Genomic DNA, 24,031 nt, shown 5'->3' with positions numbered 1-24,031 from the left:
GGGGTCTTGTGCCGAAGCCAAGTGGGGCGCGCGCTCGGGAGAGCTGGAAGGGAAGGGGGCGCGAGATGGGCCTGGGGGCCGGAGGGGAGAGTTGGGAGGTGAACAGAGAATGGGATGTTGTGGCGAGACAGGCTACCTGAAGGGCTGTCTGGGGGAGCCACGAGTCCTGGTGAGGCGTGGAAGTGGGTGACTCGGGAAACTGGAGTCTGGGCTAGTTGATGAGGGACAGCAAGGGAGTCAGGGCTAAGTCCTGAACCCCCTTGCCTCTTCCTCCTTCCTGACAGTGTAAATGAGCAGAGATGGATCAGGAGGGTGGGGGAGATGGGCAGAAGGCCCCGAGCTTCCAGTGGCGGAACTACAAGCTCATCGTGGATCCTGCCTTGGACCCTGCGTTGCGCCGGCCTTCCCAGAAGGTGTATCGCTATGATGGGATTCACTTCAGTGTCAATGTGAGTATCCCGGGCCTCCCCTGGCCATCTGGGGAGCGCTGTCCAGCCTCCTCTCCGTTACTTCTGCCTCTCATCCAGAACTGCTATCACCTGCAGTTTCCTTTCTGAAAAGCAGACAATCAGAATCTAGTTCTTTTGCATGTTGGTCTTAGATGGGCTTCCTAGAGGTCACTTACCTGTTTTCATGCTGAGCCTCCTTTCTGTTCTTAACTCTCCTTCCTAGGATTCAAAGTATATTCCAGTTGAAGACCTTCAAGATCCTCGTTGCCACGTCAGGTCCAAAACCAGAGACTTTTCCCTCCCGGTCCCTAAATTTAAGGTATGTGTCTGCTGGTCTCTTGGTGTAAAGAATATATTCTGATGGTCTAGACTTAGTAAAGAGGTTTGCTAGTGAAAGGGTTATGATCAGCTCTGACAACCTCTTTGATACTGAGACTGTGGTGCTGGATTATCCAGCATAGGAAGTATGCTGCTTTTCTAGAAAGGTGTACGGGAAGCATCCGCTGGTGGTAGAGGTGTTGGATTCTTGAAGTGGCCACCATACTTAAATAGTTTGCCTGGAAAGTCCATTGTTTGATAGTGTCCTGGTTGGGTAACCCCGTTTCTGAACAGCTATGGCAAGTGACACGTTCATTGCCTCTCTGAGTCCTCTGTTTCCCATCTCTTATTTGGCCATTTGCTCTTCTGTCTTGTTTTCTTAGAGGACTCTCAACTTTCCTGTCAAGGACAGCACACTCATCAGATCTTGGACTGGGCCTAGAAAATGCTCTACTTTGTTTTCTTCATTAATTCTAACCCCAACCGCCTCGCACCACCCTTTTAAGTAATTTAAAATATTTTCACCCTTCTTTTACTTTGCACGCTTTGCTGTGGCAATTTCCTTCATGACTTTGGCCAATACTGGGACGTTGATGACTTCTAAATCTCTTCAGCCATGATCATCATGTCTTGACCTCAAGATTTGTATATCTGCTTGAGGGACAGCTCCATCTGGAGGCCCCCACAAGCACTTCAAACTCAAGATTTAAAATACATTACCTTCTCAGTCCTGTTTTTTCTTCCAGTTTTCTTTCTTTTTAAAAAAAATGTGTTAAAAACCAGAGTTCTTTTGATCTCTTCACTACTCATTACTATTTTCCTGATGGGGTTGAGTTGAGGTGACTGGAGTTAAATGAACCAACAAACACACAGTGACAATTTAGTGAAACAAGTAAGAAAGGTTTATTACGGAAATAAGACAGAGGCATAGCTAGTGAAAGATAAGCCATGCAAAAGAGTTAACGTGAAAAAGAAAGAAGAGGTAAAGAGAGGAAAGAACTCCCTGGAAGGATAGGGATGAACCCAAATCTTAACCGCATACTCTCAGCAGAAAAAGCGAAAAAAAAAGAGATTCCTTCCATTTTTCCTCTTCCAGTAATTGATAATACTGTCTACTAAGCTGAAAATCCACTAGTCATCCTGTGGATCTCCTGTTATTTATACTAAAACGACTCCCCTTTCTGTTTTATTGTCCTGGCTGTTTTTTAATGGAAACCCCTCCTTCTGAATTCACCAGATTTCCTTGTCTTTATTCTGTCCTTCTGTAAGTGATCTGTTCTACTGTGATTTAGCTCTTTGATTTTGCTGTTTTCCTACTTTACTTTCATTGCCAAGGCCAAGTGTTTAGATTTTGGCTCATACGGTTATTGTACTGGTCTCACCTCTTCTCCTTCCATCACGCCGCAGACCTGTGCTCCATTTTTGCTAGATGCTTACAGTTTCTAGAAAAGGACAAGTTATTGTATTTCATGCCTTAGAAGTCCTAGTAGACAAACATTTGTCTAAAAAAAAAACCCAGTACAAGTCTACTGTCTTTATAACTCTTTCTGTGACTCTAAAGTAAACAAAAAGGTTTTTTTTTCTGTCCAAGTACTCTGCTGACACTTGTTGCATCATGTGCTGATTGTGTGTGTCTATCCATCTTGCTTGTTTTCCTGGATCTTGTCATGCACCATTGAGTCGGAGTTGACCCAGTGCTCCAGTAGGTTTTCAGAGTCAGTAAATCGGAGGAGATTGCCCATCTTTTTTTCCCACAGAGCAGCTGGTAGATTTAAACTGAGTGCCTGCGGGTTGGCAGCGCAGCTCCTTAACACTAGACTTTCCCCCTTTTCTTTGCATTCTCAGTATCTAAGTAATTAATATAAATCACTTAGTAAAGTCTTTTTATTTTTTTTAACTGCAATATATTATGTCAGTATAGTTTAACGTTAGTAAGTTTTACTTTCTTTCATTCCGCTGTTCATCAGGTCCACCTTGGTTTCTCCAAAGCTTCTACCATGATTCATCTTCAGGATAGCCTGTTTTAAAAGAACTTGTAATACACTACTCTGCTGTCAGTGTAGAAGTGTTATCTTTTCTAGGGATTTTTGCTTGATTGTGATTATAGCCTCTAACCACGCCAGATCTTGAAGACTTTGCCATATTTTCTTTAGTCAGGCTGCTTTAATTTGTCTACTGATAATAAGCTTCAAATATTTGACGCTTAGAATGTCTTTAAAGTAGTTAGCTCAGGACCATGAGTTGAAATCCTGTTCATGGCCAAGAAAACAGATCTTTAAGATTAGTATGTCCAGGTTCCTAAGATCAGGGGGAAAAGATAACTATTGGATTTTGCATGCTTCCAACAAATTTCTAATTCCTTCTCGTGGATCCAGCAAGTGTTTCTGTGATGAGAAGAGAAGCACACAGTTACTCTTTTTGAGATATTTCCAGTAATGGGAGTATATAGGCAAAGCACCGTCAGGATAGACTTCAAGTCACTTTGCAAAGTCTTGAGTAAATGGTTTATTTCTCTATGACTGGGAAAAAACAAATATGCTTTTTTTTCTTGATTTAGACATTTCTTATCTTGATTTGGCCATTATTTTGTGGTGGGAAAAATTCAAGGGTAATAAAAGAGGATTAAGACTGATGTAAACCCTTACTCTGGCCCCTTTCCTGGTTTTTCTCCCTCATCCCTTAGTTTCCCAGTCCCATCTCTCTTGACCTCATGGATCTTGCTAAAGTTTCCCCAAGGGCAAAGGAACAGTGGCCAGTATTTCAACCACAGACCAACTCCTGTCCTCTCCACAGCTGGATGAGTTCTATATTGGACAGATCCCGTTGAAGGAAGTGACCTTTGCAAGGCTGAATGACAACGTGCGTGAGACCTTCCTGAAGGACATGTGCCGAAAGTATGGCGAAGTGGAGGAGGTGGAGATCCTTCTTCACCCTCGCACTCGCAAGCACCTGGGCCTGGCCCGTGTGCTCTTCACCAGCACTCGGGGAGCCAAGGAGACTGTCAAAAATCTCCACCTTACTTCCGTCATGGGCAACATCATCCATGCCCAGCTTGACATCAAAGGTAAGGCCTCTCCTGCCTGCTGCCTAAAATCCGTCTCCAACAGAGATTGTGTAGACAAAAATGCTTGTTGAGGCCAGGCAAATGGTTTGGTTCCTTATCTGAAACTCTTGGGCCAGGTGTATTTATAAAATAAGTTTTTGAATTTCTGAAAGTAATTATGGAGTCTTATGTATGACTGTGCTTGTTACTTTGAGTGGTATCTAAGGCAGCTCTCTGTAGTCAAGTGCATGTCTGTATCAGTAAGGACAACCATGAAAAGGTCATACTAAAAAAAAGACTATAAAATAGTCGTAAGTCAGGTTTTCACATCACATTCCTAAAAATACTGGGTTTTCCATTTGTTGGGTTTTGAGTTTTAGATGGCAATATGAGAGAGGCAGTCTGAGCTTCTGCGTTAAGGATCAATAGGAGGGTGGAGACTGGCAGGCTGTAGGTTGCAGTGCCATCTAAAGGCAGAGCCACTGCTGTCAAATCAATTTGGACTCATAGTGACCTTCCCTGAGGTTTCTGAGACTGTAAATCTTTATGGGAGATGACCCATCTTCCTTCGAGCAGCAGGTAAGTGCACACTGATGATTAACCAAGTCGTCTGACACGTGGTATGTACACTGTGCCATCAGAGCTCTATAGTTAAAGGAGGCAGCTGTGAATTAGCATTAGTTGGTTGGTTTTCAGTGGAAATGCGGACTTTCACTGCCAAGTAATCGGACTTTAAGCAAAAACCCAAATCTAAATGTGTCAGTTTGAAATTACTGACTCTCAAATATTTAAATCATTTGTTAAGTCAAATAACACAACTGTGGATTGGATTTTAGCTTTTGCAGATCATTAAGAACATGGCGAGTTTATCATGAGATGACCTGGATTTGAATTCTGGTTCTACTACCAACCAACTTTGTGACTTTATGCAAATCATTTTTCTTTTAAACTTCTAAGATGGGTCTCTCGCTGGTGATCAGTCAAAATGATAACCTGTGTAGATGTGTTTTTTTGTAAATTGTGGAGTGTTGGGTAGTGTGTTTTTAGTCATTATTAAGGGAGAATACCAAGATTTTTAAGGATAGAGATAAAAATAGCACTGAAGCCCAAAAGAAATCCTTAGCTGCAAGAAATCTTATGAAGCTTGAGATCAGAGAAAGAACTAGGAGTACTAAACTAGGAAACAGTTATTTTCTTCTCTTGAACCTGTTGATTCCCATTGCCCTCCCTCTAGGACAACAGCGAATGAAGTACTATGAACTGATTGTCAACGGCTCCTACACTCCGCAGACAGTGCCCACCGGGGGCAAGGCCCTGAGTGAGAAGTTTCAGGGTTCCAGTACAGCTGCTGAGACGGTGAGAAGCTTGGGGCTGTTGTCCCAGCCGTGTGGGTGTGGATCTGGATTTCTGGAGTAGTAGGTGCAGCCTTTGGGAGGCTCTGGACTTCCATGCTAGGTATAGGAAAGCCAAGAGAAGATATTGGATGTGTTTTAAAAAATTAAGCCACTTGTCACCATGTTGATTCTGACTTGAGACAACCCCAGGGGTCATGGTAACTGCCTTCTGCCCCATGGGGATTTATAGATCTATAATTTGTAGATTTATAGATCGTCGAACCTTTCTTCCAAGGTGCCTCCAAGCGAACCCAGACCCTCAGCCTTTTCATTAAGAGCTGAGTGCAGGAGCTTTTAAAAGATGGGAACCAAGAAGTCTTGCTTTGCAGAAGGGGAATCCTCAAGTGGTAATTGAGCTCTCTTCCTTCCTCTGTCTTACCCTCCCTGCAGACTGAATCCCGCCGCCGATCCTCTTCCGACACAGCTCCCTATCCAGCAGGCACCGCTGTGGTGGGCACCCCTGGCAATGGCACCCCCTGTTCCCAGGACACAAGCTTCTCCAGCAGCCGACAGGACACCCCATCTTCTTTTGGCCAGTTTACCCCTCAGTCCTCGCAAGGAACACCTTACACGTCTCGGGGCAGCACTCCCTATTCTCAGGACTCTGCCTACTCCAGCAGGTACAGAGCAGACATCCAGGGCCAGCAGATTCTGGGAACTGCCACTGGAAAGAAAAAACCCACAGTCTCCGAAAGGGAGTTGGGAGTACTTTTTCCTGGTTTCTCTGGATTCAGCCCTTGGGGAATTCGCTGTTGCTCAGGAGCCCAGTAGCACTGAGATTGTCCTTTTTGAAGAACGGCCTCTATCGATGGGCTGGGTACAAAGGGCTGGGACTCCCAGTTTAGTCCTGCAGAGACGGGTCCAGCTAACTCTCCCCCTTTTTCTCCAGCACTACTTCCACCTCCTTCAAGCCCCGGCGATCAGAGAACAGCTACCAGGATTCCTTTTCCCGCCGCCATTTCTCTGCTTCCTCAGCCCCCACCACCACCTCTGCGGCCATCTCCGCCACCACTGCAGCCACCGCCACATCCTCCTCATCTTCTTCATTGTCCTCATCCTCCTCGTCCTCTTCTTCCTCGTCTTCTCATTTTCGAGGTTCTGACTCAAACTATCCAGCATATTACGAAAGCTGGAGTCGCTACCAGCGCCATGCTTCCTACCCACCCCGCCGGGCACCTCGGGAGGAGCCTCCTGGGGCCCCTTTTGCTGAAAACACAGCTGAGCGCTTCCCACCTTCCTACACCTCCTACTTGCCCCCTGAGCCCAGCCGGCCCACTGACCAGGACTACCGGCCTCCTGCCTCAGAGGCTCCACCTCCAGAGCCTCCAGAACCTGGTGGAGGTGGGGATGGCGGGGGTCCCAGCCCCGAGAGAGAAGAAGCCCGGACCTCCTCGCATCCACCCTCGCCGGCCCGTTCTGGCTCTCCCGCTCCGGAGACTACCAATGAGAGTGTGCCCTTCGCTCATCACACCAGCCTGGATTCCCGCATTGAGATGCTGCTGAAGGAGCAGCGCTCCAAGTTTTCTTTCCTGGCCTCTGACACAGAGGAGGAGGAGGAGAACACCAGCACGGGCACTGGGGCTAGAGACACAGGGAGTGAGGTGCCTTCTGGGTCAGGTCACGGGCCCTGCACACCCCCTCCAGCCCCAGCTAACTTTGAGGATGTGGCACCTGCAGGGAGTGGGGAACCAGGGGCTACCAGGGAGTCCCCCAAGGCCAACGGACAGAGCCAGGTAAGGCTTGGATCAGTCAGTGGAGGGACCTGGGACCTGGGAGATAGGATGGGAGGGAAAGGGATCAGACACAGTAACGATATAGCCAATAAGTCAGTGGGATAGTCTGGAACTTTCTGTGACTTTTTTCTATAACCCTCTCCCCTCCCCAGGCTTCTCCCTGCTCTTCTGGAGAGGACATGGAGATCTCTGATGATGATAGGGGTGGCTCGCCCCCTCCGGCCCCAACACCGCCACAGCAGCCTCCACCCCCTCCTCCACCCCCGCCCCCTCCTCCTCCTTACCTGGCTTCACTTCCCCTTGGATATCCTCCCCACCAACCTACCTACCTCCTCCCACCCCGGCCTGATGGTCCGCCGCCCCCTGAATACCCCCCACCTCCTCCTCCACCACCACCCCACATCTATGACTTTGTGAACTCCCTGGAGCTGATGGATCGACTTGGGGCTCAGTGGGGCGGGATGCCCATGTCCTTCCAGATGCAGACCCAGATGTTGACCCGGCTCCACCAGCTGCGACAGGGCAAGGGATTGACTGCAGCCTCTGCTGGTCCCCCTGGTGGGGCCTTTGGGGAGGCCTTCTTACCGTTTGCACCTCCCCAAGAGGCAGCTTATGGCCTGCCCTATGCTCTGTATACCCAAGGGCAAGAGGGCCGAGGGGCGTACTCCCGGGAGGCCTACCACCTGACTTTGCCTATGGCGGCCGAGCCCGTGCCCTCCTCCTCAGTCTCAGGAGAGGAGGCCCGGCTGCCTCCCAGGGAGGAAGCAGAGCTGGCAGAGAGCAAGACCTTGCAGTCAGCAGGCACTGTGGGCCGTGTCCTGGCCACCCTGGTCCAGGAGATGAAGAGCATCATGCAGCGTGACCTCAATCGCAAGATGGTGGAGAACGTGGCCTTTGGAGCCTTTGACCAGTGGTGGGAGAGCAAGGAGGAGAAGGCCAAGGTGAGACCCACACCTGGGACCAAGGAAACCAGGGCTCCATGGGGCGGGGCGGACACAAACCTTCAGCTCCATACTGCACAGAACAAGATACAGGTGATTAAGACCAAACCAGCTAGAGCCCATGAGCCTTCCCAGGGGGTTGGGAGATGGAGCCATGGGGTTCAGTGGGAGAAAGCACAAACCTGAGGGTCACAGAGTTTGGTCTTGATTAACTCCCCCCCAACCCCGGCCACCCATTCAGGGCCTTTGAATCTTGCGAGGCTTCAGTCATTAGCGTCCATACTTGTAAAGTGGTAGTAATGGTTGTTTCATAAGGTTGACAGACCAAATGAGCAGACATGAAAAGATACTAGTATGGGGACTAGTACGAGGGGACGTGGGATGTTAAATAAATAAGTAGACAAATGTATGTATTCTTGTGGCCTGGAAATAGCTCTCAGGTAGGAGGGAGCACCTGAGTTCTGGAGTTCAGTTCCTCTGCTGCTTCTAGCCATTCCAGAACGCAGCCAAACAGCAAGCCAAGGAGGAGGAGAAAGAGAAGATGAAGCTTAAGGAGCCAGGTCTGCTGTCCCTCGTAGACTGGGCCAAGAGTGGTGGTGCCACAGGCATCGAGGCGTTTGCCTTTGGTTCAGGACTACGAGGGGCCTTGCGGCTACCTTCCTTCAAGGTACCCAAAACTGCCTTGCTCAGTGGGGTGGGGAAAAAGTTAAGGGTTCCCTTCCTTGGACTCAGGCTTGTCGAGAACCATGAGAGTTTGAAATGGGCCTTGTCTGATCCTCATACTCCAGGTAAAACGGAAAGAACCATCCGAAATTTCAGAAGCTAGCGAGGAGAAAAGGCCTCGACTCTCCACCCCTGTGGAAGAGGATGAGGATGGTAAGTGAAAGGGCAGGTAAAAGGAGGAAGGGGACAGGTTGTGTAGATTCCAGTATAAAAAAGGCAGGGACATAAGGTGTCTTGGAGCCAAGAGAAGATTTTAATAAATGTAAAATAAAGCAGTTGTGAATGGCAAGAAACCATCAACTAGAGTTACCCCGGGTTTTTCATTGTGGTTCTTGCTGTTGTATACAGACTTCAGTTCTCTGTATCTCAAGTATTTTCACCTGTGAGATAGATAGTTGTGGTAATTTGTAATAACATCTAACATCATAGAATTTTAAATTTTTAGAACATATCATTTACCCAGCTTGATATTGTGATGCTTAAACCTTCCTATAAGTTTCCTGCCTATATGTCTTGGTCTGAGCTATTGGTTGACAGCGTACAGGCTGGAAAACTTCTGTTGAGTTAGATCTGCTTCCCTGGAGACCCACTAGTCGGATACTGTTTTCATAAGCCTAATATTACAAGTCATTCTGTCCTTTATTCTCCAAGAAAAGACTGTAGATGAATAGGAGATGTGGAAAGCCATGTAAAATGTTACCTAAGTAAGAGGTGTTTATTTGTTAAGCCATTTTTCTCAGAAACTTTGGCAGTTGTATACATAAAGCTTCTTATGTGAAGTCAGGGAACTGTTGTTGATGTTAAGTTGCCCTAATCATTGTTCACCTGGGCTTAGACCCTGAACGAGAAAAGGAGACTGGCGAGTCAGGACGTCCAGGAGCCAAGCCCACAAAGCGAGATGAGGAGCGCAGCAAGACTCAGGGCAAGCACCGGAAGTCCTTTGCTCTGGACAGTGAAGGGGAAGAGGCGTCCCAGGAATCTTCATCAGAGAAGGTGAGGGGCCAGGGCTCCTTTCTACCAACAGGCCATTCCCGAGTTCCTTTTCTAGCCAGCTTCTCTCCAGGCTGCTGCACCTCTGGGAGGGCCAGTTGCTTCTTTCCCTTTGTCCTCATTTGTCCTTTTCCTTTAAGGATGAAGAGGAAGATGAGGAAGACGAGGAAGACGATGATCAAGAAGAAGCCATGGACAACACTAAGAAGGAGATAGAGGGATCAGATGGTGAGTACAGGTGGTTGAAAAATTCTAGCTTTGGGAGGAAGGCAAGAGGCCACTGCCTAGCCCTTTCCTGAGCCTAGGTGATTTTCCTGCTGCATTTATTATCTGTCTTGCCCTCTTCAAGAGCAGATATCTTTTTTTTTTAAATAAAATTTTTATTTTATACTGGTTTACTTAACAAAATTTATACACGTTGTTTTTCGCACTGGATTTTCCCTTTATCTGTGCCTCCCTCCACTCATCAAATTGTGCAACCCTATGGTTCAGGACCCCGTGTCCATCCTCACCTTCCTGCTTTTACTCCACTTCCTTTGAATCTGCATACACATTTTACTAGTTACCTTTCTATTTCTACAATAATGGTCTTTTATAGTATTTGTCCTTATGGGACCGAGTTATCATAATGTTCTTATGGAACATAACTTACCACAACGCTCTCCAGCATCTATTCAGTTAGGTAGTGATTTTTTAAATCATTGCTCCTGTATGCTGCATAATGTACCACCAATGTGAATGTACGCTAATAAGAGCAGATGTCTTTTAACCACATTTCTTTGGAACCTTGACTGATTGTGAACAGTGAGCCCACTATCCATAGTGCTCCCTCCTGATTGCCTCTTCCATTAAAATATGGTTTTCCCTTGAGGAAATCTAGCAGAGGCCATTTATTTCCTTGAGCCTTAGCGGTCAGGGATCTGTGTTCTTCTACTGCCCCTTGAAGCTGTCACACTGACACTGTCACCTCTCACCTTCACACCCTCTTCTTTCAAGTCCACACCAGTCATCTTTGCCTCCTCTCCACTCACCCTCAGCCAACATCAACACTGTTGGCTCCTTTTTTTTTCTTAAAAAACAATTTTAATGAGCATTTACAGAGATTTTGGATTTCCATTTATTCATTGCTGCACTTCTCTCCCCACCCAGCTCTCTTCCCCCCCCCCCCCCGCCCCAAGTACATTCCACTATGCAACCTTAATTGTGGACTCTTGTGATAACCATAATACCGTATCATACATCGCTTTTAAATTATTCACTCCCTCATCTGTTTCAGTGTAGTATACACAATTTATCCATTTTTTCTCAGTCTTACCCCAACCCTAATATCAATCCCATTTTACAACAGTGGCACCATGCAATATTTGTCCATTTGCGACTGAGATATTTCACTCAGCATAATGTCCTCCAGGCTCACCCATTTTGAATAATATTGCATGAGTTCCTTGTTTTTCAATGAAGCATAGTATTCCATTGTGTGAATATACCACAGCTTCTCTATCCATTCGTTTGTTGATGGGCACCTGGGTTGTTTCCAACTCCTTGCTATTGTGAACAGAGCCGCGATAAACATGGGTGTGCATATATCTGCTAGGGTGGCAGTTATGGTCTCTTCAGGGTATATTCCCAGTAGTGGAATTTCTGTATCAAATGGTATCTCTATTTGCACTTTTTTGAGAAAGCGCCATACTACCTTCCACAGTGGTTGCACCGTTTTACACTCCACCAACAGTGAATAAGGGTTCCAGTTTCTCTACAACCTCGCCAGCATTTGTTGCTTGACTGTTGGCTCCTTTTATTGAGCACCTGTTTGTTCTTTCCCATTCCCTGAGGTGTTGAGTATGTGGATCTGTCTTTTTTTCATCCATTTGTCCAGAAATAAATCCTTACTCTGTGTTAGTTACTCTAAGTCTTAGAATCATTGTGACCAAGCAGGTGTGACTCCCCTTTTGTAGTTTGTGGTTATTTGATGAGGAGGGAGGGACATGAGAAAGAAGAGAACAGGTATCACTTCAGGTATTAGTACACGCTTTGAAGAAAATAGTTTACCGAGGTTGTGAGTGATAGAGCAGAGGAGTTAGCGGGATCATGGGTCCTTTTCTGTAGGATGGTCAGCGAGGGCCATTTCAGCAAGGCCAGGTGGTGAAAGGATGCTCTGAGTCTCCTTGTATCATTGAAGCAGTGGGGAAGGTCATCTGCGGAAGAGTGATTGGGCTTAAGACCCTTATGCATCTACTTGGTCCCATCACTCTTACATCCTAAATATTTCTTGAGTTTGTCTCTTTTTTGTTCCTGCTTTTCTGCCTTCATTTATACTTTCTTCACTTCTCACTTAGATTTCTGCAGCGGTCTATACTGACCTTTCTGTCCCTGCTCCATCCTTCCCCCTCCATCTTTAACTCGATTGACAGCATTATCTTTCCTAAAATGTACCTCTAGCACTGTTACTTCTCTCCTTCAAGTCTAGTCCTGGCTCTCTGTTGTTCACAAAGAAGGCTTCCTAGTCTGGTCTTATACTCTGCCCATTTTTAATCTAGCCCTTCTCTTATCTGTTCCTGTCCATCTTGCTATCCTCTAGCCCGCTCTGGCCACTACCACCTTCTCGTATCCAAGTAAGTTACTCAAAGATGGCACCGTTTATTCCTTGAGCAAACAAATTTGGAAGAAGCTGAATTAAGCTAGGTTGTATTATTTTCTAAACTTCTCTCCTGCTCCTTATCAGTTAGTTTGTCATTGAATAGTGGCTTGGCATGTTGCTCTGATGCTGGAAATTATGCCACTGGTATTTCAGACACCAGTAGGGTCACCCATAGTGGGCAAGATTCATCAGTGCTTCCAGACTAAGAAGCAGGACTGGCCATCCTTTTTCTGAAATAATGGGCCCTCCAAACCCTTTGAATAGCGGCAGGACATTGACCAGAAGATGAAGCCCTCAGGTTGGAAGGCACTGAAATGAAAGGCAGAAGGTCAGTGAGATGGATTATGCCATGACTATGGCAGGAGGTGTAAGCACAGTGGAGGATGGTGCAGGAGGGAGTGAGACTGTTAATCTCTTTATATAGAAATACTGTGTGTTGTGAGCTCTGGTGGCCTAGTGGCAAGAAGGTGTACTGCAATCCCAGAGGTGCATGGTTCAAATCCACTAGAAGCTCTGCTGGAGCAGGAGGAACAATCTCCTCCTGTACCAGTCAGATCTGATTTGACGGTATACACACACAAAAAAATAATAAAATAAAGAAATACTATGTGTCAGAGCCGACTCAACGGAACCCAACAAGGAAAACTTTCTCACTCTGGAATCCTTTCTCACACAGTCTGTTGTCCACACTGTTTTGGGGAGACTTGGCATAGTGAGAGTACCTTAGCCAGTGTCTAATGGCCGTCTTCTCACATCTGCTTACCTTTGCTATCCCTGCTTAGCTGTGTCTGCTTGGTGGCCTCTAGCCTGTGGCTTCTCAGTTTCAGCATTTCTTTCTCCGGTGTTCCTTCCCTGACTCAGTCCTCTAGATAGAATTTAGGGTCTCCCTGCCCCCCTGCCCGTTGATGCTGATGTTTATCAGACTGTGAACAGATTGTACACGCAGCACCTTGAAGGTAGGGCTTCTGCCTCATTTATATTGGACTGTTCAATGCCTAGCCTGGTAGTTACCTGACACATCCATAATAAGTCTGTGAATAAGCTTGACCAAGTGAGAGGTCTTCCCACCTCGCCTGATTGCTCCTTCTGGATTTTCAGGCGAGGATGAGGAAAGCGATTTGTCCTCCAAATGTTCTCTGTATGCTGACTCAGATGGTGAAAATGATAGCCCATCGGACTCTGAGAGTGGCAGCTCATCCAGCTCCTCATCTTCCTCATCCTCTTCCTCATCATCCTCGTCATCCTCCTCTTCCTCATCATCCGAGTCCTCGGAAGAGGAGGAGGAAGAAGAGCAACCGGCAACCAAATCGTCAGCCTCACCACCCCCTAGAGAAGTCCCAGCACCGCTCCCTGCACCTGCAGAAGAGCCCAAGCCAGAGAGAGCTGCAGGCTCCCCAGTCACACCGCTTCCCGAACAGGAGAAGTCTCCGACGAGACCTGCAGGTAGGTGCAGGGCTTTCCATGTCATCTGTGTGTCTGAGAGGGAACAGTGACATCAACATTTATTTGGTACAGGTGTGTGACTTTGAGTTGTAGGGATGATAGCACAGAAGTCACTGTCACTCTGCCCTCGAAATCTGACACAGGCAGGCAGTTCTCCCACGAACAGTTTACAGAGACATACTTGGGGCTCGCTGTATACATGCAGAAGGTGGTCCCCTTCACCTTTAAATGGTCACAACAAAGTACAGAGGAGTAGACAGGAATGAAGACTGGAGAGAAATTTACAAAATAGAATAACTTGGCTGAACTGTTTCTCAAGAAAGAGATGCAAGGAGGAGAGCAAGGATTAGCAAGAAAGCTGTTCGTTTCAGGCACTTCTGTGATTTTTAACTAGAAACATTTAGTAGGCAGTTGGAAGACTAGATTTAAGATCTGGAAGAAAAACATAGGCTGGAAATGAGGTCGTTATTTGGGAGTAGTGAAAGAGTGGGTTTGGATATACTTGTATGCCTTAGGAGAGTATGGGATGAGAGGGGAATCTGTGCCTTAAAGTCCTGTAAGAGATAGGTGGGCAAAAGGGGTTCACAGAGGGCTGAGAAGGAACCAGATAGATGGAAGGAAAGCAGTGTTTGGAAACGGTGTTGTGGACATCACGGGAAAAGTTTTTAAAAGGAGATAGTGGAGGGAGCTCTGGTGGCCTAGTGACAAGAAGCTGCGCTGCAGTCCTGAAGGTGCACAGTTCAAATCCACCAGATGCTCTGCTGGAGAAAGAGGGACAATCTCCTCTTGTGCCAGCTTGGATCCAATTTGATGGTACACAACAAGAAATTTTTGAAAATAAAATAAGTAAAAGGAGATAATGGGCTGATAGCAGGCCATAAGAGAAGTTATAAGAGTAAGAGATCACTGGTAGCCTTTAAATTTTCAGTTGAGTATTGTATTTTAGACTAAAGCCATGTTGTGGGTGTGAAAAGTAAGGTGGTGATAAAAACAGAGATAAGCGTCTTCTTAAAGGCTAGACTCCTCTTGCTTGAAAGGAAAGAGTTGAGGGGCAGTAATTAGTCATTAATACTGTGTGCCAGACTCTATGTCTACCCTGTTGAAAATACCTTTCCTCAGTTGTGTTTCAAGGTATCTGATTATTGCCATTCCAGATTTGATGAGATACAGAAACAGCCTAAATAGGTGGAAAGTGGGGAACTGGGATTGGAGGTAGAACCCTTACAGTCTACAGGGTTTGAGAAGAGACTGCAGGGTTGGTGGGGGACTTGACTTTTTTAGGTGGGCGAGACTTTAAATGCTTATGTTTATACACTGAAGGGAAGGAAGAGAGACAGGTAGATGGAGCGTGAGAGAGAAGTGCTCACTGACCTGGGGGGTTGGGGGCAGGATCAGCACCCAGTCGGATGCGAATCTGTAAGTGGGGAAGCAGCGAAGTGTGGATTTCATGCAGGATCTTGATCTTGTTTTGCTGTTTAGTGGTAAAGGTGGATACATTCTGAGAATAGAGTACAGTGTGTTGCTGGACAGTGAGGGGTGTCAAGAGTAAAGATGAAAGCAGGCTAGACTTGCTGTCATACAGAAACTTCACTGAGACTGGGTACTTAGGGTGAAAGAGAGAATGCCACTGGTTGCAGAGTGAGGATGTGCAGGGTGAAGGGATGAGGATTTGAGGATACCGAAGGGAGAAGACAAAGTGAGGGTTCTGTAGTCTGAACAAAATAGTCATTTAGGGAGGAATGTGGCAAAGAGGTTGGGAAATGGGAAAGGTTCATTGTGCTTCAGGCTTCTAAAGGAGCAGTGAGGAATGTGGTCACAGGTAAGAGATAAGCATGTGAAAGACCAAGGGTGGGCCATTCTGAGGTTGACAAGGTCCAGGTGTGTGATTTGTGAGGCTAGCTGAGAGTCATTACAGGAGTTCCCTGAGATGTGAGAATCTGATGAACAGGTAGGCTGTTGGCTGAATTTCCCCAGGTAGATGTCGGGGTGGGAAGGAAGAGGAAGGTTAAGCCAGGTCCCTCGGTGAGAATAACAGGCATGAAGGAGCGAAATCAATGACTAGTATGTGGATAGGAGACATGGCCTTAGAGAGAGATTGGGAGGGCAGCTAAGGATGGCACATACCTAGTTCCAAAGGCAGAATAAGTGAGACCTTATGGAAGGCTCCTTGGGCTTCTGGTAATCGCAGCCTAGCTCAGTCAGTTTACATAGACTTGTTACAGTTTCGACCTAGCTGGTGGAATCCAGGAACAGCCAGAACCAGGGACCTAGATGCACTAGATTCAGTCTTCCCTCTTCCTCTGTTCTCCCAGTCCGGCACAGGGTATTCATCGCTACACCTCCGCTCCCTACTCCCCCACAAACCACAGACAGACATCATTCACTCTTAAGTCTAAGGAAAATTTTTTGGAAAATTTTCTCAAGGAAATTTCTTAATGGACCACGTGGCTCAGGTGGTCCAGTTAAGGATGGCCCTGTGGTGGGAGGGCAGGTCACAGTGGCTTCTGAGGCCTTGCTGTTGTGGATAAAGGAATATCAGGAGAAATTTCTAGAGAAAGGTGGAAGATGGGCTGACTGGACAGGTACCCCAAAAAAGGGGATGGCTGAGTTTTCCTCAGGGTGAAGAAGGAGAAAAATTTGTATGCTCAAAAGCAAGGATTACAGAGGACTAGGTTGGGAGGCTGGGTGTAAGGGAAGCTAGGGCAGAACAGAGTGGTAAGAAGAGATAAGAGGACCTGTGAAAAATGAAGGCCCTGGAGCAGCTGCTTCAGCATGTAGATGTCAGTATGGCCCAAGACCCCAGCTGGTATCCAGGGCACAGGGAGCCTGCAGGCTGAGGGTTTTGTCGGGTTATTGGATTGAGGAGTTAGGGCAGTGGAGACATGCTGGTCACCACCTGTTCTGGACCAGGCCCTGTGCTGGCCGCCCTTTAGCTGTAGGAGTGACAGAGTCAGACGTGGAATCCTGAAGCAGAATATGCAGACTATCCAAAAGTTGGTCTTATTTTGTTAAATGCCTGCTCTATTATCTTAGGTAAGTAGATTATGAATCACTCTGTGCTTCAGTTTACTCATCAGTAAAATGGAATGAATACTATCAGCTTCATGAGGTTATAAGAATGAAATAAGTGATGTATGTAAAGGGCTTAGATTTGTCCTTGGCAGAGAATATTAACTGTTTATTTGCTGTAGCTAACATGAAAACTGGCAGTTGAGAACCGTCAATCTGAGAGATAGGAACAAATGTCCCAGCGAGTGAGGAAAAAGCTTCACAGAGGTCTGAAAGCTGCCACGAGCCATCCCTGTGGACCAGGGGTGGAAGGCATAGACGGCAGATGCCCGGTGTCAGCAGAGCTGAAAAGGCCATGGCCTGACATGGAGATTGAGGGTCAGCTCAGCAGGTGTAGCTTGTTCCTGGCAAAGGGCTCTGTGTGTGTGTGTCTTAAACAGTAGTTAGAGCCTACTGTCAGCTTGATGCTTGGGGTCCCCAAATGAGGAGTTTGCTTCCTGTCTGGAGGATGGTAGCTGGGGAGACACTGTGTCTGCTTCAACTTAGCTTATTGCCTGATGAGTCAGAACTGACCTGACCCATAGCTGGCACTTCAGCGAGTTTTCAGAGACTCCAGATCATACTTGGGGAGACTGTCCATCTTTCTTTCTCTAAGAAGCCATGGTGGATTCGAACCGCCTAACTTTTGATTAGCAGCACAACTTTAGCCAGTAGGTCTCCTGGGCTCCCCTGTGTCGGCTTAGAGGCCATGTATTGTCTCTGTCCCACCTCATTCCTCACTTTTTGTATCTTAGCAGCATCTCTCTGCGCACAGGTTCCTCATAGCCCTGTGAGGGCCAATCTCACTTTGAAGGAAGAAGATTTTTTTTTTTTTTAAAGGAAGAAGATTTTAATACAGAGATCCCAGTTCTTACATTGTATCTTCCCTAAAGAAGCTAATAATATTGTTTATACCTGAAATAATGGCTATTTTCTTTCAATGTACTGTTGTTAGAAAATGCAACAGGTATTCCTGGTCTGCTTAATTGTTAACTGACTCATTAATTGTTGGATTTAATTGTTTTGCCACCACTAGTCTTGACCAGTACCACTGCGGTGGCAGCAGTCCAGGAGGGACCTCTGGTGGTGCGGTCTGATAGGAGCTGGGCAGCCGACCCAAAGGCCCTGCCTCCTGCAGTACACACCCACCAGCAGCTCCAGGGCAGAAGGAGGGACAGTCCGCTCCTGCGCATTTTATAATAAAGCCTTGGAAAGCCAGTGAGGGCTCAGCTATGAGTCACTTCTGATTGACTGGAAATAAGTTAGACTCAGAGTCTTGCCTAAAGACTTGAGTAGAGAAGTATTTCTTTTCTTGGAACCCTCTTCCACCTCTGCTCTTACAATTTGACTGTTTTGTGTAATTCCAGTTAGACTTGAAGCTCTGTGAGGGTGTCTGAAGGACTTCCTATGTCTCCTTAGGCACGATGACAGTTATTAGTACTGTTCAGTCGGAATCAACGTGTAGCGGACTCTTTAGCAGGTTTTCAGACTATAAATTGCCCGGGAGGAGATTGCCCTTCTTCCTCTCTGTATGAGTAGCACAACTCCTCACCACTAGGCTGCCAGAGCTCCCTCTGCTGATAGTTGGTGCTCAGTAAATACGTGTTGATGGTATGAGTGAGCAGGTGCACACCTGTCAGAGGATCCCCTGGTGCTTAGGGCGGGGGAATGGGCTTTGCGGGTGTGAGAGAAAGGGTCTCCCCGAGCAAGCAGAGTGTTTGTCCTGAGTTTCTTGTGTGAGAACTGAGGAGAGCGTGAGTCTGACCTGTTGCATAGCAGCTCGGATATGGATCGGATATAGTGTCTCCTGCCCATAATGAGTTTCAGTCTGATGCTGTTGGGGTAGGAATCTGATCTTCTCTTTCTCTGTTTGCGTCCTTCCCCAGCTTCCACTGAGGAACCACCTTCCAGTGCACCCCAGCCTCCCCCAGAACCACCAGCGGGACCCCCCGCTCCTGCCCCACGCCCTGAGGAGCGCCCTTCGTCTCCGATCCCCTTCCTCCCTCCACCCAAGAAACGCCGGAAAACTGTCTCCTTCTCTACCGTGGAAGAGGCACCAGCCCCTGAACCTCCCCCAGTTGTCCCGCCCCAGGCCAAGTCTCCTGCCCCAGTCTCTCGCAAAGTCCCCCGGGGTGTGGAGCGAACCATTCGCAACCTGCCCCTGGACCACGCGTCTCTGGTCAAGAGTTGGCCCGAGGAGGTGCCCCGAGGGAGTCGGAACCGGGCTGGAGGCCGAGGTCGCTGTGCTGAGGAAGAAGAGGCTGAGCCAGGAACAGAGGTGGACCTGGCAGTGCTGGCTGACCTGGCCCTGACCCCAGCCTTAAGTGGGGTGGCGGCCCCACCTGCTGCTGACGACTCAGAGGCCACTGAGACGGCAGACGAGGCAGACCGCCCAGGCCCCCCACTCAGTCACATCCTCCTGGAGCACAACTATGCCCTGGCCACCAAGCCCAGCCCCGCCATGCTGGCCCTTCGGCCCCCAGAGCCGACTCCTGCCCCCGTGGCCCTCTTCAGTTCCCCTGCCGATGAGGTCCTGGAGGCCCCCGAGGTAGTGGTGGCTGAGGCAGAGGAGCCAAAGCAGCAGCAACAGCAAGAGGAGGGTGAAGAGGAGGAGGAGGAGGAGGAGTCTGAGTCATCCGAGAGCAGCAGTAGCAGCAGCAGTGACGGGGAAGGGGCCCTGCGACGGCGCAGCCTCCGCTCCCACACCCGGCGCCGCCGGCCCCCGCCGCCACCCCCGCCACCCCCACCCCCACCCACGTTTGAGCCTCGCAGCGAGTTTGAGCAGATGACCATCCTGTATGACATTTGGAACTCAGGCCTGGACTTAGAGGACATGAGCTATCTGCGGCTAACATATGAGCGGCTGCTGCAGCAGACAAGTGGAGCCGACTGGCTCAATGATACGCACTGGGTCCACCACACCAATATCCTGAGAGGGAGAGACCGTCTTCCCAGGACAGGAGGACGGAGGCCTGGGTGGGTGGGCATTCCCCTGGGGTCACACAGCTGCCCATGTCCTCCTCGGGCCAGCGTCTGCCTTTCTCACCTTCTCTGTCCAGTTCTTTGCCACCCTCAGCCTGAGTGTTCTTCCTCTGGCAATCAAGCCACCGTTTTCTCTGCCTCATGAACTTTTGTGGATTTATTTTTTCCTTGAAAGTTCTCTGGGCAAATGATAGTGGAGTCTAAGACTGCTTTCTCTTCATCTTTCTATCTTTCTCACACTGGCTGTGCTCAGAATCATAAGCTAAAGTTGGTCACCCTTTCCTTGGCTGAGTTTGCAGTGGGCTGAGGGGAGTGGGCTCCGGGAATGTCAGGCCAGCAAGGAATGTGTTTTCCTTAACGCCGTGCACTCACCAACCTGAACACTCCAAAGCGCAGACGGCGGCCCCAGGATGGGCCCCGCGAGCACCAGACGGGCTCAGCCCGCAGCGAAGGCTATTACCCCATCAGCAAGAAGGAGAAGGACAAGTACCTGGATGTCTGTCCTGTCTCGGCCCGGCAGCTGGAGGGAGCGGACACTCAGGTGAGGCCCTTTCCCGGTCGCAGGCCCACGATCATCCTCTTGCCGCTGTTATTGCTGTCACTCACTGCTCTGTTGGCTCACACAGGGGACTAACCGTGTGCTTTCGGAGCGCCGGTCTGAGCAACGTCGGTTGCTAAGTGCCATTGGCACCTCGGCCATCATGGATAGTGAGCTGCTGAAGCTGAACCAGCTCAAGGTGAGTTGGCAGGGATTGAGAGGGAGAGGAGACCCATTGAAAGGCCAGGTAGGATCAGGTGGCCCCCCCTTGGCCTTGGGGGTACAGGTGAGAGGCAAGTGGCTTGACTGCCCTTCTCCTGGAGAGACCTGCTGGCAAAGCCAGGAGCTGGGCTCTGGGCGTCCTGCAGCAGTGTGTTCTCTACCCCCAGTTCCGGAAGAAGAAGCTCCGATTTGGCCGGAGCCGGATCCACGAGTGGGGCCTGTTTGCCATGGAACCCATCGCAGCTGATGAGATGGTCATCGAATATGTGGGTCAGAACATCCGCCAGGTGAGACCCCAGCCCTCTGTCTGCAGACCACTTGTGCTTCCACCCAGTACCGTTTGACCTGGACAGAGCCTCATATGGCCTCCTGGCTCCAAGACTTAGCTGTCAGGGAATTTTGTCTCATTGTCTTTTCTCTTTCTTTACTTCATTCAACAATTAATACTAGTCACTAGTAGACACTTTAATGATACTGTTGGGAAAAAAACCCCATTATCTCTCCCTACAAAAAAAACTGACAGTTGTGGGGAAGAGAGGTATTGAGTAAGGACACAGGCTGCTGGGGTTTGATTAGTGCTAAGGGGAACTGCTGGTGAAAGCAGGTGGTAGGAATGCTTAGCAAGGGGACCCAAGAACACCCAGAGATGGTGCTGTTGAAGCCAATAGCTGAAGGATTGGGAACTCCTTGGCTCCAGTGAGGGGAGGTGTGCAGAGGGCCACGGAGGGGTGAGGTGCACAGGCCTTGGAAGTTAAGAGTGCAGGGAGGTCGGCGTGCGTGGTTGGAAAAATGCAGGGCCAGTAGCAGCGATGTGAAGCTGGAGAGACTGGTGGAGGCTTGACTCCAAAGAGCTTAGAGGCCGGCTGGCTGTGTTTTTAGACCTATGGTGGAGAGAGGCATTAGAGCACACAACTTTGGAGGGTAATAAGTTCTTCTGGCGGCAATGTAGAGCATAAATCAGAGATTGAGAAAACCGAGAGTGGACAGAGGAGGGGAGGACAATTGCAGAAACCCATGCCGAAAGCAACAGTTGCCTCGCCTTGGCAGTGGCAGGAGAAAGTGTAGGTCCAGGGATGTTGATAAGACTAGTCAGTGAGTTAACTGTGGAGAGAGTAAGGACACGGAGTGGGGGTGGGCACTTCAGGATGACTTTAGCAGTGAAGGGCATAGTAGGGCTGCGGCTAAGTTGGGGGGGCAAGGCTGAGGAGCAGCTTTGTGGCCCCAGTGAGCTGTGATCTGGACAAGTGAGCTCAAGATGCCCAGGGAACAGCTGGGGGATGACGTCCAGCAGTTCACAGTAGTGGATTTGGGCTGAGGATGCAAGTTTAGGTGGAGTCCCCAACACTTAGTGTGGCTTGAGGGTGATGTTTTGGCAGGAGTGAGGTCACCATGGGGAGTGCACAGAGGTCTCGTCAGCCTTGGCTTTCTGGGAAATGAAAGTTACTCCTCACACAAGGCCCAGACAAGTGGCTTTTGCATTGACTAGAGCCAGCAGATGGGTTTCTGTTTTGCCCAGAGAGAGTCCTGGGAGAAGAAATGAGTATCTTTCAGTCCATAAGATAGTGACAGTTACTTTAGGAGTGCCACCAGCCCCACAGCAGTGTGGGGGCTCCACTGGGCCCGGCTGATGCTCTAACTTCTCTTGCCTGGCTCACCAGTGCTGACTTCCCGGGAAGCCTGGTCTGAGTGAAGCACTTACTGGTGGTTCAGGGTGGGTGGCCATGACAGAGGACTGTTGGAAGTAAGGTCAAGGAAGGGTCATTGGCTTGAGCTGTGAGGGGCCAGGGCCAGGCCAGGCCAGGCCAGCGAAGGTCCTGGGGTGGTAGGTAGACTGTCCAAACCCAAGCTCGTGGGTGAGGCTAAATGCAGCAGAAAGTTGAAGGGCGGATTCCTGACCATTGCATCCCACCCTGCAGATGGTGGCCGACATGCGGGAGAAACGCTATGTGGAGGAGGGCATTGGCAGCAGTTACCTGTTCCGAGTGGACCATGACACCATCATTGATGCTACCAAATGTGGCAACTTGGCGCGGTTCATCAACCACTGCTGCACGGTGTGCTGGGAGGCAGGCCGCAGGGGTGGGCTGGGCCGGGCTGGCAGCAGTGGGTTGGGCTGGGCCCGGGAGGGCTGGTTGCAGTGGGCTGGGCTGGAGCTCACCTGCCTTGCCTCCTCCGCAGCCCAACTGTTACGCCAAGGTGATCACCATCGAGTCTCAGAAGAAGATCGTCATTTATTCCAAGCAGCCCATCGGTGTGGATGAAGAGATCACCTATGACTACAAGTTCCCACTGGAGGACAACAAGATCCCCTGTTTGTGTGGCACTGAGAGCTGCCGGGGCTCCCTCAACTGAAATGGGGCAGCACTGGTGCCCACACCCCTATTTATTCTCCCACGGTGCCCTGAGCTCCCCAGCAGCCCCCTCGCCTTAGTGGGTTTGTCAGGGCCCACACGCCTCCATCTTGAAGTATGGGGCTGGGGGGCCCTGAGCCCAGCAGGGAGCCTCAATAACTTGTTATCCCTGACCCCCCCACCCCAATTATTTTCTTTGCGGAGAAGAAGCTGTAAATGTTTTGTAGCTGCCAGCAGCTGTTTCCTGTGGAAACCTGGGGTGCCGGCCTGTACAGATCTTGTTCTTGGGGAGCTACACAGCCCCCGTGCTTTGTGTTAACGGGGACTTCCCTTCGTTCCCTGCGTGTATCCCTCCCCAGTTTAGGGGTCTCTAGGGGCAGTGGCTATGTTCTCCCCCGGGGGGGCCCTATGCCCCTAGTCGTGGGGACTCCGTGCCTGGAACCCTGCCTCATCTTCAGTTCCTGCCAGACCCTGCGGGTCACCCTTCTGCCTTGATGTCCGAGGCCCCCGGCTTGGCCAGGGTGGTGGGAGGCAGGCCCTTGTTGGGCTGGATTGTACATATGTTAATAGTGCAAACCCGATGCCACATTTTTATAATTGTGATTAAACTTTATTGTACAAAAGTGCTTGGTCAGTATATTTGGAGGAAGTGGGGTAAAATGGGGGGTTTGGACATGGGGTGGGGCAAGCTGAAGAGGTGCGTATAGGGCCTTTTGGGCAAGAGTCCACATCTTCAGACCTAGCCACCAGCTCTCTGGGCCACCTGACAGGCAGCAGTGGCCATGCCAGAAGTCCCCACTGAGTCCGGCTAGGGCCACCAAGGTCAGGCCGCCTTCCTTCTCCAGGCTCACAGCTGCAGCAGGCCCTCAAGCCCCCTGGGAAGTCCAGCACAAAGGAAGAGTTAAGGTCATGGAATGGAGATGAAGTCACCTGAGAACGCCATCCTGAAGCCCCCATCCTCAGCAGATTTTCAGTCTCTGCTCTCCAAGTTGTTAGCTGGAACCTCGTTGCCAGTAGCTCTCAGAATGGCCTAGTGGCCACTAAGCGGCGCCCAGTAGCCAGAAGAACGGTTGGTGACCACTAGGGGGCACCCCTGGTGAGACTAGGATGAGGAGAGGTGGAGACTGGGTCGTTTGGTCTGTTCCTGGAATAGGCCAGGAGGGAGGAGGAGGAGGAGCTAGCGGAAGGAGGAAGGTGTGTGGCTGGACTACTGACCCA

At 49.3% G+C, this 24,031-nt stretch overlaps 1 protein-coding gene across 1 annotated transcript in view; it reads left to right on the top strand.

The window, feature by feature from the left end:
• Positions 1-23,432, top strand: part of SETD1A (SET domain containing 1A) — a 24,124-nt gene extending 692 nt beyond the window's left edge. Inside the window, exons 2-19 of the mRNA XM_006896508.1 lie at positions 285-449; positions 673-768; positions 3,561-3,831; positions 5,045-5,166; positions 5,595-5,824; positions 6,094-6,937; positions 7,090-7,878; positions 8,369-8,545; positions 8,667-8,754; positions 9,437-9,594; positions 9,732-9,819; positions 13,328-13,672; positions 18,607-19,644; positions 20,071-20,243; positions 20,329-20,439; positions 20,630-20,749; positions 22,379-22,516; positions 22,641-23,432. Of these exons, the coding sequence (XP_006896570.1) occupies positions 300-449; positions 673-768; positions 3,561-3,831; positions 5,045-5,166; positions 5,595-5,824; positions 6,094-6,937; positions 7,090-7,878; positions 8,369-8,545; positions 8,667-8,754; positions 9,437-9,594; positions 9,732-9,819; positions 13,328-13,672; positions 18,607-19,644; positions 20,071-20,243; positions 20,329-20,439; positions 20,630-20,749; positions 22,379-22,516; positions 22,641-22,814 (5,112 nt within the window). The 5' untranslated portion in view covers positions 285-299 and the 3' untranslated portion in view covers positions 22,815-23,432. The remainder of the gene's footprint in view (positions 1-284; positions 450-672; positions 769-3,560; positions 3,832-5,044; positions 5,167-5,594; positions 5,825-6,093; positions 6,938-7,089; positions 7,879-8,368; positions 8,546-8,666; positions 8,755-9,436; positions 9,595-9,731; positions 9,820-13,327; positions 13,673-18,606; positions 19,645-20,070; positions 20,244-20,328; positions 20,440-20,629; positions 20,750-22,378; positions 22,517-22,640) is intronic.
• Positions 23,433-24,031: the final 599 nt, after the last annotated feature.

The sequence above is a fragment of the Elephantulus edwardii genome, unplaced genomic scaffold (genome assembly GCF_000299155.1).
Source record: "Elephantulus edwardii isolate Elephantulus edwardi_28Jun2011 unplaced genomic scaffold, EleEdw1.0 scaffold00186, whole genome shotgun sequence".
In the NCBI taxonomy this organism is placed as follows: domain Eukaryota; kingdom Metazoa; phylum Chordata; class Mammalia; order Macroscelidea; family Macroscelididae; genus Elephantulus; species Elephantulus edwardii.
This window is presented reverse-complemented; position numbering and strand designations above follow the sequence as displayed.